We start from the raw sequence: 12,092 nt of genomic DNA on the forward strand, positions 1-12,092 counted from the left end.
AAATGCGTTACAAATTTCGATACGAATGAGTTATCATTCTAAAAAGTTATTGCAATGAAACAATAGTATTTGGTACAAAATATACTTTATTTCCTTCAATTGGTTACAGCTATTATTGTACATATATACAGATTTCTGAAATTTATTTTTATCATGTTTTCTAACTGTAGTAATAAAATAAAATTCACAGAAAACTAGAAACACATCATCGTCATCAATAAAAATACTTTCATATTAAGTAGCATAACAAAAAAGATTGAAAAAAGTCATAATCGTAAAAAACCTTTCAATATTATACTTTTTATAAGAAATTACTAAAAATTATTATGAAATATACCTAATACATGTATCTAACTAGGAATTTCGAGATAGTGAAATATATTTTTGCCTTCATATGGCTTTCCCGCTTTATCAATATGTTTTAGTTTGTAACTGTAAACTATATTGACCATAACAACAAAGCCACTTTGGTCGTACATTATTTTAAATGCAGTTATAAAAAACTATAGTAACTACATAGTACGCCATTTGAATAGGCAACATTTGACAGTTCAACAAAATTCAACAACGTAACCTAGTAACGACGACATAGAATAATATATTATTTCGTTTTGTTAAAACTGCACATTTGCTAAACTTTTTTCAATTACGATTACATATTTATAATAATAATGACCGATTCAAGTAATTTTAAGATTTGAGTTTTACTGATAAACCATTCTAAACATAATAAACAATTTCTGATTTAAAGAACTGACGTCGCTACATTTTATGACAATAAACCTTTTTTCTTTTTAAATACCAGAGACGTTTCTCTAAAAATCGAAATCTAACATCTAGAATCGAATGCATTGATTACTTGTGAATAAAAATCATTATAAATAAATAAATGCGATGTGTTTTTTTAATTATGTAGATACTTGTTCTATTTTGCTCCTTAAATTTACGAAAGAAAGTATATTACTGGGACAGGGATTCCCCTGATGAATTTTAAAATTGACATGTGTTTCAAGTTCGATTGATAAATGTTTTAAGTCCGTATCGATTAATTCACTATAATCTATTTTTAGGGTTCCGTACCTCAAAAGGAAAAAACGGAACCCTTATAGGATCACTTTGTTGTCCGTCTGTCCGTCCGTCCGTCCGTCCGTCTGTCAAGACCCTTTTTCTCAGGAACGCGTGGAGGTATGAAGCTGAAATTTATATCAATTACTCAGGTCTACTGTCCCTTGAAGCTGTGAAAAAATCAAACTTCTAAGCCAACGCAATCAAAAGATACAGCCGTATATGCCGCAAATTTTCGACACTTGCAAGGGAATCAAAACCTACAGGGTGCTTCCCGTGAACTCAGAATCTTGAAATTTGGTACGAAGCAACGTCTTAAAGCATAGATAAAGGAAAAATTACGAAAACCATAAATTTTTTGTTACATCACATAATATATATTTTTTTAATAATTTTAAACTTACTACCACGGAACCCTCGGTGCGCGAGTCCGACTCGCACTTGGCCGGTTTTATTTTAAGTAGGTTACCTCTCTTCGAAGATAAAATTGATAGACGTCAAATGTTGCCTATTAAATTGGCTCGACTATAATAATACAAATATTTTTTTGAACAAAACGTGATTTCAGTACAAGTCTTTACAATTAAAAAGGAAACAACGAACCAAACTATTCAGTACAAAACATCAATTTACTCCCAAAAAAGTAACCAAATAAAAAAATCCGCACATTCTTCCCACTATACGTGATACGTTAACATTTCTTGTACGCTACGCGCGCACGAGTTTTGCCATCCCCTCCGCGATCGTGTTGAGCGCAACAAGATCCTTCTTGGCCGTTTCCATGAGATGCGCCATACCGCGCTGTTGTAGTGACAAAAATTGTTTCACGTCTTCTTGCGCACCTGTGTTGACGAAAATATATTTAAAAACTAATATATTTAGATACAAATAAAATAGTACATAATGTGACAAATGATAAATGAGTATTTACTATTTACTACTATTACATTAACGTTAACTTGTGAAATGAATACTCGTATAAATTTTTCTTGAAACAGAAATCTGGGTTAAACACAAATGTTGTGTATACTTACTTGTACTGTTTCAGGTGCTTCGTGTTAATAATTTAAGTACTTACATAAAATAAGGTTATTTTTAATTTGTTTCTGAATTATTTCGTCTATGCTTTATAAGATATAATATAATTTATTTTTGTATTCTACCTTCAAGTATGTATTATTTTATCAGTCCAAAGTCCATAGCTCAGAAATAACAAAGACATGTATAACTTTGTAGCAAAATTTTGTATGCGTTTTATCAGTACCTGTTTCGCTGTATTGGCTTTATACAAAGTCGCTTTTAATAACATTATCTATGTAAGGACGTCTTAATTATTATAAGACTATTCTAGGAAATAAATAGAAAAACTGTTGTCCTCAATTTAAAATACTCTTATTCCTTTTGATCGACAAAGTGCACTGCGACTTTCCTTCGAAAATAAATTTAAATACAGAATAGTTAAGCCAAAACGCCGCGGCCGTTAGCAGACAATCCAAAAGTGATAATCATGTTACTTTAAATGGCCGTTGATCGGAAAATACGCTTGGTTTAACCCATTATATTTCGTACCCGTAATATTTAGGTACTTACTCCAATTAATATTTAAGAAATAAGCAATACACATCGAATTGTCGTTTATTTTTCAGTGTCATGTTTGATTAATCACAAAGCAGCAAAATATATTATAAAACGAAGCCAAAAAATCGAAGTGTGATAGCTTCGTTACGTGTGTTCGAAACAGTTTCTTTTTCATCATTATTAATATGACAGAAATAACACTGACATTAATTAAAACTAAGCTTATCTTTCTAAAATTTGTTTATGTTATGACTATCCTGAGAATTAAATTATGTTGACTTATGTTGAATATAACACAATTACTTCCGAGTTCCGACGTATCAACTTAAAAGATAAAAAAATATTTTCAACTCAGTACTTTTTATGGTAAAACAAAACGTAGTTTTTATAGTCAAATTAATCAAATAAATATAGTTAGTATTATTTCAAATATAATAGGTACTACTCCAAAAATTATCCAAAGAATAGTCCTCACCACCCTAACAAAAAGGAACATTAATATGATTCATTCAACTACTTTCCTGCTGTACAGAGTACAATGTCCATATTCGCGATAAAATATAACATGGTGAGTTCTTAGTAATTGCTTACCCGGATCCAAATGATATCTTTCGTGAGGTGCGCCCGCACTCGCGCTGCGTTGTAAACGCACCGCGCACAAGAGCTCGTTCAAACGACCCTAAATGCAACAAAAATATCATTAATCGTAACTTTTTCTTTTGAAATATTGTATAAAACAGTTTGTATCTATATAATTGTTCTATTCCCACGCATACTTGAGATTCATAAAGGCCACTTAAACACACTTTAACGACCGCAGTCGGACCACTTTCGCGTAACACAAAATTTAATAATAATCAATTAGTATTATTTTCAGTCCACTCATGTTTTTTTTTTCTTTCCCATTTAGTCACAATGACATTACATAATTACTTTAATCAATCTAATTATAGTGTGCTATTTTCAAAACTTTGGAGTTTTAACTTACGATTATAAGCTAACGATTTTTTTTTAGTTTATGCATCTAAATGTTCCAATTTCAACAGAGAAGAAATATGGGCTAGCATTTAGTCCATAACCAATGTACTAGATATACAACATCAGTTGATGTTGACCAGGAGTAGTACTCTACCAGGAGTGGTACTACCACTACTACCACTGGTAGACAAGTTCTTAGTACGGTAAAGTTTAAAAAGCAACTACAACGACAAGTTTTGTAGAAAACGTGGTAGATGGTATAAATATGAGGTTTCAAAAAGTGCTTCTAGAAGAAGTCTAATCCAATAAATAAATGTTTGAGTTTGAATTTTGCGTTTGCGCTGTATTAATGCATTTAATTTTTCTTTCTAACAGTGGTTCTTTCTGTTTCGAAATTTATATCTGCACAATACCATAGAGACATGTGGGGTCATCAAATTGTAGAACTGATGAAATTCATTCTTTTTTCATGTGCTTTGTGTTCAATGCTTACAACTCGGTAAAAGGGTTGGCAGATAATGCAGTCAATTCAAACTCAAAAAATTAATTACTCACATTATATTTACAGGTGCCTTCTTAGTTAAGAATATCTCCCTAGTAGGTATTATTAATAGTAAATCTTGAACAAAAATATATAATATAAAGTGTCATATTGATAAACAGGAATACTCTTTAATTCCTTAATTATGTCAAACTCAACATAATTGCATAAAATATATTAATCCGTTAATGATTGAATTGTGGATGTTTCCATAGACATATACGATGTATGTGTTATAAAAAGATCAAGAAATTGATAACAATCGTTTATTCGTGACATTCACCTGCAATACCAGTTACAACCGGTTAATTAGATAAGAATATTATATTAATACCACTACACGCGTCAAAGTGGTGGCTCTAATGCAATTAAATACCAATAAAGGAAACAAAATCACTAGAGGATTCCAATTTCCATTATTACGATAGCAATTATTACACAAATATATGTAAACACAACAAATTGACGAAGCTTTGACTCAGTTTTGACTCAAACAAAAATTTATATAATAAGGGTGCTTTAAACTTTCGAGCAATTACTCATTATGACTGATGAGAGGTAATTCTGATAATGTAAAATTAATACGCAGCTGGTGATTGCTGTTGTAACTTGTAACAATTATGAGTCATATTATAATTGACCATTATAATTTAAAGTATCATAATGTATCTTAATTCGATAAACGAAGTACGATACTAAAATCAAAATTATCCAAGCTCACTATAGGTACGTGTATAGTTCACACTTTGTATATAACTTAATGAATTTTTTTGGGTAAAATTGTTTGTTTCCTAGTCAAAAATTGAATTTCTTCTCCGTCATATATCCTGAACATACATTCCATATTTTCAAAAGCAGTTATTAATCAAGTAGAACTCAAATTAAAACCTTCCCTAAAAATAGCAGATAATTTAGTATCTCATAAAACTCGTGGATCGGATTTATAGACTTCAGGCGCTACGCACAGCCCTACCACGTAACACATACAATGTCTAAGCACACGTCTGGAGATAGCGGCTGATAAGCATCGCGATAGTGAACACGCGGGCTGCGAATGTAACCAAATATTTCAGCCAAGGTCGTGTAAAGTCGCCGATTAATTGCTGATATGTCTGCCAGACTATCTGGTGCAATCGTTTACTACGTCACCGACTTCGTAATTCAGTGAATTAATTAAAAAACCTTAAAAATTTCTAGTTTCATACGATAAATCCGTATCTGTATCTGGTGCGTCCGACCCTAAATTAAAGATGCATGCTATATTGAAGGGAAAATAATAATTTAATTCCGAAGACTTGCAAACAACCCCTCGTCCGCAATTGCCTCGCCCCTCGTTAAAAAAATGAACTTACCTTATTAATAGATCAATTATAGGCAGCAAATATATATTTTTATGTAACAAATGAAAATGAAAAGGTGTACAAAATTTCAAACCGAGTATTTACAGAAAATGTGTATTAATTTAATCGTCTAATGACTAAACAATATTTTCGTAATCATTTTACGAAAATATCAATGTTGAAGGATATGATGAATATTGGTTTATACGTATTTGCAGATCACAATGATTTTTTTACACATGCTATCTATAGGCATATCAATTCAAGTACGTGAACAAAAGAGTTTTAGTTAGTCTACCTACTCAAAGATAAAACACCGATTTAAGTTTTTTTTAACATTCCCACATTGAATGATAGACGAATGCGTGATAGAATGCGAAAATCCGCGACACTTCATCATATTATTATGATAAAAATATGAAAGCTAGATCTATCACCAAGTCTCTTGATTATATTTTTAGATTTAGATCGTTAGATTAGACTAGTATTTTAGTTATTACTAGCATACTACTGGGTTCATTCTCACTGATATTATATAAATGCGAACAGCGAAAGTGTGTTTGTTTGCCTTTCTTTTATGTCGTAATGAGGCGATTTTATGATACAATTTTTTGTTTAGAGATAGTGTTAGATCTAGAGGCTACTTTTTACCACGGTGAAACATCTCATTCCCATGGAAACTTTATTTGGATATATACGGGCAAAGCCCTGGGCCGAAATCTAGTCACAGAATACATAATAGTAGCTAAACGCTACAGAACGGACACTCTCCGCCTCCCGCCAAAATTAAACTTACCTCACCCCCGCGCGATCAGACATAAAATGGGCCATATTTTTCTGCAAGGACGATACGCAACGAAGATTGACAACATTAATCAAATTGACTTAAAGTAATTTTATTATTTTGGATTTGTGATTATCGTTTTTCGTAGAAAATGGTTAGATATTGTGCTGTTTACGGATGTATTTCATCAGAAAAACGCGAATTTTTTTTTACGCTAGTCACAAATGTGCCAACCATAAAGCGTTATCACACACATTTGCAGTCTCTACAGTGTGACTGTCAAAACGATCATTTTGTATGGAGTGTCCGGGGTGTGATCTAGTATCAATCTATATATTGTGCTTTTATTATGCGGCACAGTGTATCATGATGGTGATCTTCAAATTGCTTTCATATTATGTACTGATAATTATTGATAAAATATAAAATTTGTCATTTAATTTTTATAACACAACTAGCGGTCCGCCCCGGCTTCGCCCGGGGTACATATTTACGTTTTCTCTACATAAGAACCATCCTCGTACTTCAAGGAATATAATAAAAAAAGAATTATCGAAATCGGTTCAGCAAGTGACGCCATGGCAACGCGAAACGGGTTTTTATATATGTATATAGATTGTATAATGTATAACACAATGATAGAAAAAAATACAGTTTTTTTATTTTGCCAATCGCAGATTTTTGAATAACTTTTTTATTATTTTAAGAACATAAATTAAAACGAAAGAGGTGATGACGTCATACATACGGTAGGATAAATATATACCTTTACCAAATTTTGACCAGATACATAATACTTATATAGAAAGTTCTAACCTCTTTATTACTATGACACATTCATTTTTATATTAATTTACTCGATTTATTAAAGTTTCTTGTAAATTCACAAATATAGAAATTGTGTCTTGGCTATATCTAACAAGGGTAACATCCTTGTTAGATATAGACTATAGTCGGTATCCGACCCTTGGGTCAAACAACTACCTTCACTTATCTAGTTTCACTGGTTGTGTAGTACACAATAGGTACATTTCTATTGCTTTCAATCTTTTTGTACTAATTATAATTTTCACCTACAATTCCTCGGTACATTTGTTTTGCTACCTTAATTGAGAGGGTCTGGAAGGTACGGCAAAATCGTATTTTATTTCTGCCCAATTTTTTGAATTGTTTATTTTTTCTGCAAAATAGTTGTCTTAATCCTGTTTCCCCTGAATAACTTTGAATTAAAAAACTAGTATAATTAAATTCAGTCTCTGTCAACAAAAAATCCTAGAATAAAAGGTGACTCAAAAAGAGGACCAAAGGAAAATTTACCAAAAAAAAGTATCTATCAAAAATAAATATCTACAAATCATAGTTACATTATAAAGAGGCGGAGCAGCTAACTGTGAGGCTAATTCTTGAAGTCTCGCCCGCGAAGCCTCCTCCTCCGGACTGAGAGCCGCACCAACACGACCCACCACTTCTTGGCGTGCAATAATCTGCAAATGAATAATATTAATCGTACTTCGTTTTACCGCAAATTATATTTTTATATGAACATTCTTTATTAATTTGTTATCTGAATAAGGGCCGATTTTTCAATGCTCGGATAAAAGTTATTCGTCGAATAATGTATAAAACTACCATTTGAAAAACGTATTCTAAATGCCCGTATTTGACAGTTTACGTGACATTTTAATATTATCGTGTAATACTTTATTGGACGGATAAGTTTTATCCAAGCATTGAAAAATCGGCCATAAGTGTTATAAATCTTTTTTTTTTCAACATTCTTGTAAAATGAGCTTTCTTTAATAATTTTGTAACACCGTAAACCTAACTAATTAAAGTACATACCTGCAGCAGCGTGTGCCGGAGCGAGTGCAGTCTAGCGGCTAGCTGCGCGAGCGTGGCGGCAGACGCGGCTCGGCGCGTGCGCAGCTCGCTCAGCGTGTCCGACGCCTTGCGCAAGTAGCTCGCTTGCAGCTGCGACTCCGAAGTTTGGCATTGCGCGCGGAACTTTATCTGGAATTTCATTTGCGTCAAAAAAATACAAATACATAAATTCAAATTCGTTGAACTTACATGGATTTGATTTTGCTAGTCATTAAATATGTACGTATAATTAATTTTACCTCGGAAAATCCAACAATAGGCACGGGAATGTAATTTTGTGGATCGGGATTATCAGCTTGGGCTTGTTTCCATAGCCTCATATCCATTCCTGAAAAAAGGTATAACACATGTTAATTGATTTTGCTAATAATGCATGTCTATTTTTGTAACCACTTAGGGATCCATAACAACTTGAAATCTCAAGTTTTGTAGTTACAACACTTGGATTTTATTTCAAATCAATCAATTCACGTTTTGATTCAAGATATTCTATAAATGAAGTCAAACAAAAAAGCATGAGAATTAACAAATACGCTATTATAAATAGCAAGTGTACCTGGCGGAGGCGTCTGCAAGTACTGATCCAACATCTGCGGCGTGGGCCTGGTAACCGGTGTGACCGCAGCGCAGCCCGCCCCCGTGAGCGCATTACGCGCAGCACCCGCGTTCAGGAATGCGCTCAGTTCCGATGCGCTAATGTGGGACCCGCCCGCGCCCTTGTCCACTACGTACACTACCACCTGGGGATGGGATGGTGATCCTTACTCATATACTTACTCATATAACTAGCTGCTCCGCGCGGTTTCACCCCCGTGGCTCCACCCCTGTTGGTCGTAGCGTGATGATATATAGCCTATAACCTTCCTCGATAAATGGGCTATCTAACACCGAAAGAATTTTTCAAATCGGCCCAGTAGTTCCCGAGATTAGCGCGTTCAAACAAACAAACAAAACAAACAAACAAACTCTTCAGCTTTATAATATTAGTATAGATGTATAGAGTGTTGAACGTGAAAGACAGACAGTCTTTCACGTCGCAATGGAGCGATTTATGTTATTTTTGTGAATGGCCCTCCAATCCTATCTAGGTTAGCGAGTGATATAAGTTTTTTTTTACCATTAAGAAACATCACATTCCTATGGGAATTTCATAATTTGGAAAAGTGTTGCCAACAACAAAGAATCAATACACCGCAAATGCTGCAACTATCTCTGAATCTTTTTTTTATCAATTTTCCCAACTGCACATACCTGACATTTTTTATCTGAAACAGCTTTTACAGTTTCAATGTTCACAGCTAAATTAGGTTTGTTCCCCAGGAGGCCAGATAGAGAAGTTATAAAACTTTGCTGATTATTTCTGAAATAAAATAAAACAATTATTTTCTCTTATCCTCATAACAATGAATGGTTTTTAAGTGATAGTTTATATGTTTCATAAATTATAAAGTTATATAATAATTAAATCAAATCTATGAAATTTAAACCTTTATAAAATATACAATTCAATACATACTTGATTTCCTGTTCAGGCTTTGAAAATATCATAGCAACATGTCCATCCTTATCTTCCTTCCCACCAAGTCTAGAATACCCCACAGCTTTAAACCGACATAATGGGTTTTGTTCATTCAATTCTAACGGTTGTGCATTGCGGCTGTAGTAAGCTTGGCCTGAGTAAAAAAATATGAAACATTGTATTGAAATTAAGTTACAAAAATCTTCCACTGCAAACAACTAAACATATATAAAAACTTAAAAATATGATCTTCTATGTGAAAATGTTTAAACATAAATTTTGTAATAAGTTCTCAATTCCAAGATTAATTGCTATCTTTTAAATAAAAATTGATTTGGAAATTATTATCACCAGTTCCCCATTGTGCTTGCAAAAGATTCCACTTTGCCAACACTTGGTCTCTCTCATCTCCAAAAACATTGCAATTGAACACTGCTGCAACAAGAGCTTCATGTGCGTTTGTTGGTCCTTGAGGTTGTTGCTGTTGTTGCTGTTGCTGAAAATCAATATAATTTAATTTAATCAAATAAAAAGCATGATAAACAAAATTGAAAACAACTTTTTTCAATCAATTAAATATGATCATATTTTTAACTGACTTCATTACCTTTTATAACATGGAGACAGAATGTGTTAGAGATGATTAAATAAAATAATAAAAAATCATTGAATCAGTAAGTTCTGAAGTAATTAAATAAATTCAAACCTGTTGTTGCTGTTGCTGACCAAACGCCGGTGTTGTTCCAAGACCAGTTCCAAACCCACCAAAACCTGTTGTAGCAGGTTTACCAAATGTAGAACCAAATGATGATCCAGTACCAAATGTAGATGTTCCAAATGTTGGTGCTGTACTGCCAAATGTTGGTGCTGTACTGCCAAATGTTGGTGCTGTACTGCCAAATGTTGATGTATTTGTGCCAAATCCAGAAGTGGTACCAAATGAACCTGTACCAAATGTGCCAGTTCCAAACCCTGTAAAGATATAAACATATGAAAACAGAACCATTCATTATCATCTCAACATAATTCATCCTTGTTTCACAATACCTCTCTATTTCTGTCAGTTTATATCAAACAAAAAATAGAATAATAGTGGTAATGATCACAAACTTATTTTTTGTAATATTAAACACACAGTTTATCATTGTTTTGCCTTCTATATTAGTGAGAGAACCTTTCTTCTTACCATTAAATAAGAATGAAATTACCTGTAGTTGGCTTAGCTGCAGTTGAGCCAAAACCTGTTCCACCAAACAATGATGGTGCTGTAGATGCAGGAGTAGTGCCAATACCACCAAATGGGGTTGCTGGAACAACCACTTCAATTGAGCATATATAATTTATTTAATTTATCATCCTTAAATATTATTCATTATAATAGTAAAAAGTATACAGTATAAATATCCAAAAATTATGTCTGTATAATTTGTATAGTAAAAAATGAAGCAGTTTTGCAAGATTTATAGTGTGAAGCATTAGAACTCTCTATTCTCTATGATTCTCTTTCTATGACTGAAAAATTTAATTTGCCTCAGTTCCTACATTTCTTTTTATCTACATACAATACATGAGCAAACATCAGAGCATACAGTGATAATTCAAATGTACCATTTAATAAAAGTGCAGCTATATGCCATCTCGCTGATATAAGTATGAATCCAACTGATGACTAAGGTTTGAATATTCATTGAAACATATTTATCTATTTTATTAAAATTATTAAATTAAAATTATGCATAGGTACCAGTATTAGTAGTGCCAAAGCTACCAAATCCTGATGATGTTGTGCTTGTTCCAAAACCACCAAATCCTGCAGTGCTTGTTGTAGCAGTATTTGTACTTCCAAATGAAAAGGACGCTGCAAGGAAATACATATAATAAATATATGTATAGCATAAAATATGAAGCATAATAATTGTATAGTGGATATCGACGACATGAGTGGGTACTAAACTTGACTATATATTATCTGAATATGAATAAATTGTATTGGTCTGCTTGTTAAAAGATTTTTATATTAGTTACTCAATACTAAAATGGTAAGATAAAGAGCATAAAATAATATATATTGTATTATAATACATACATATTTGGTTCAAAAAGTTTATGTATCAACATTCATTTTACTGCACTTACGTTTAGCTGCTGATCCAAACGGTGCGGCTTGTGAAGTTGTAGCAGACCCAAACGAAAAAGACATTTTTCTAATGTGGGTCTGTTCCAATATTAGTTAGAGGTTCGCCAATTATTCAACAAACGCTGTATTAAAAACTTTCTTAACGATACAGGTTTTCTTTTAATCACTAACAGTTCAATATATTTTACTATTTCTTATTTGCAGACTGAAACACAACAAATACATAACCACAAATTTTAAATTATCAATTGACAGTTGACACTTTTTTT

General features: G+C 32.7%; 1 protein-coding gene across 1 annotated transcript; it reads right to left on the reverse strand.

The window, feature by feature from the left end:
- Positions 1-1,521: 1,521 nt before the first annotated feature.
- LOC149909621 (putative nucleoporin Nup54) lies at positions 1,522-12,037 on the reverse strand. Its single transcript, XM_090119669.1, has 13 exons — positions 11,823-12,037; positions 11,431-11,544; positions 10,895-10,993; positions 10,393-10,658; positions 10,038-10,182; positions 9,684-9,840; positions 9,419-9,527; positions 8,724-8,907; positions 8,407-8,495; positions 8,129-8,296; positions 7,651-7,770; positions 3,235-3,322; positions 1,522-1,907 (listed from the first exon to the last, which is right to left on the reverse strand). The coding sequence occupies exons 1-13, from the start codon at positions 11,884-11,886 to the stop codon at positions 1,774-1,776; spliced, it is 1,737 nt and encodes a 578-aa protein (XP_089975795.1). The 5' UTR covers positions 11,887-12,037; the 3' UTR covers positions 1,522-1,773.
- Between the last annotated feature and the right edge of the window lie 55 nt (positions 12,038-12,092).

The sequence above is a fragment of the Colias eurytheme genome, chromosome 3 (genome assembly GCF_061535395.1).
Source record: "Colias eurytheme isolate Ceu_HAF_F1 chromosome 3, ilColEury1 Martin Lab GWU primary, whole genome shotgun sequence".
In the NCBI taxonomy this organism is placed as follows: Eukaryota; Metazoa; Arthropoda; class Insecta; order Lepidoptera; family Pieridae; genus Colias; species Colias eurytheme.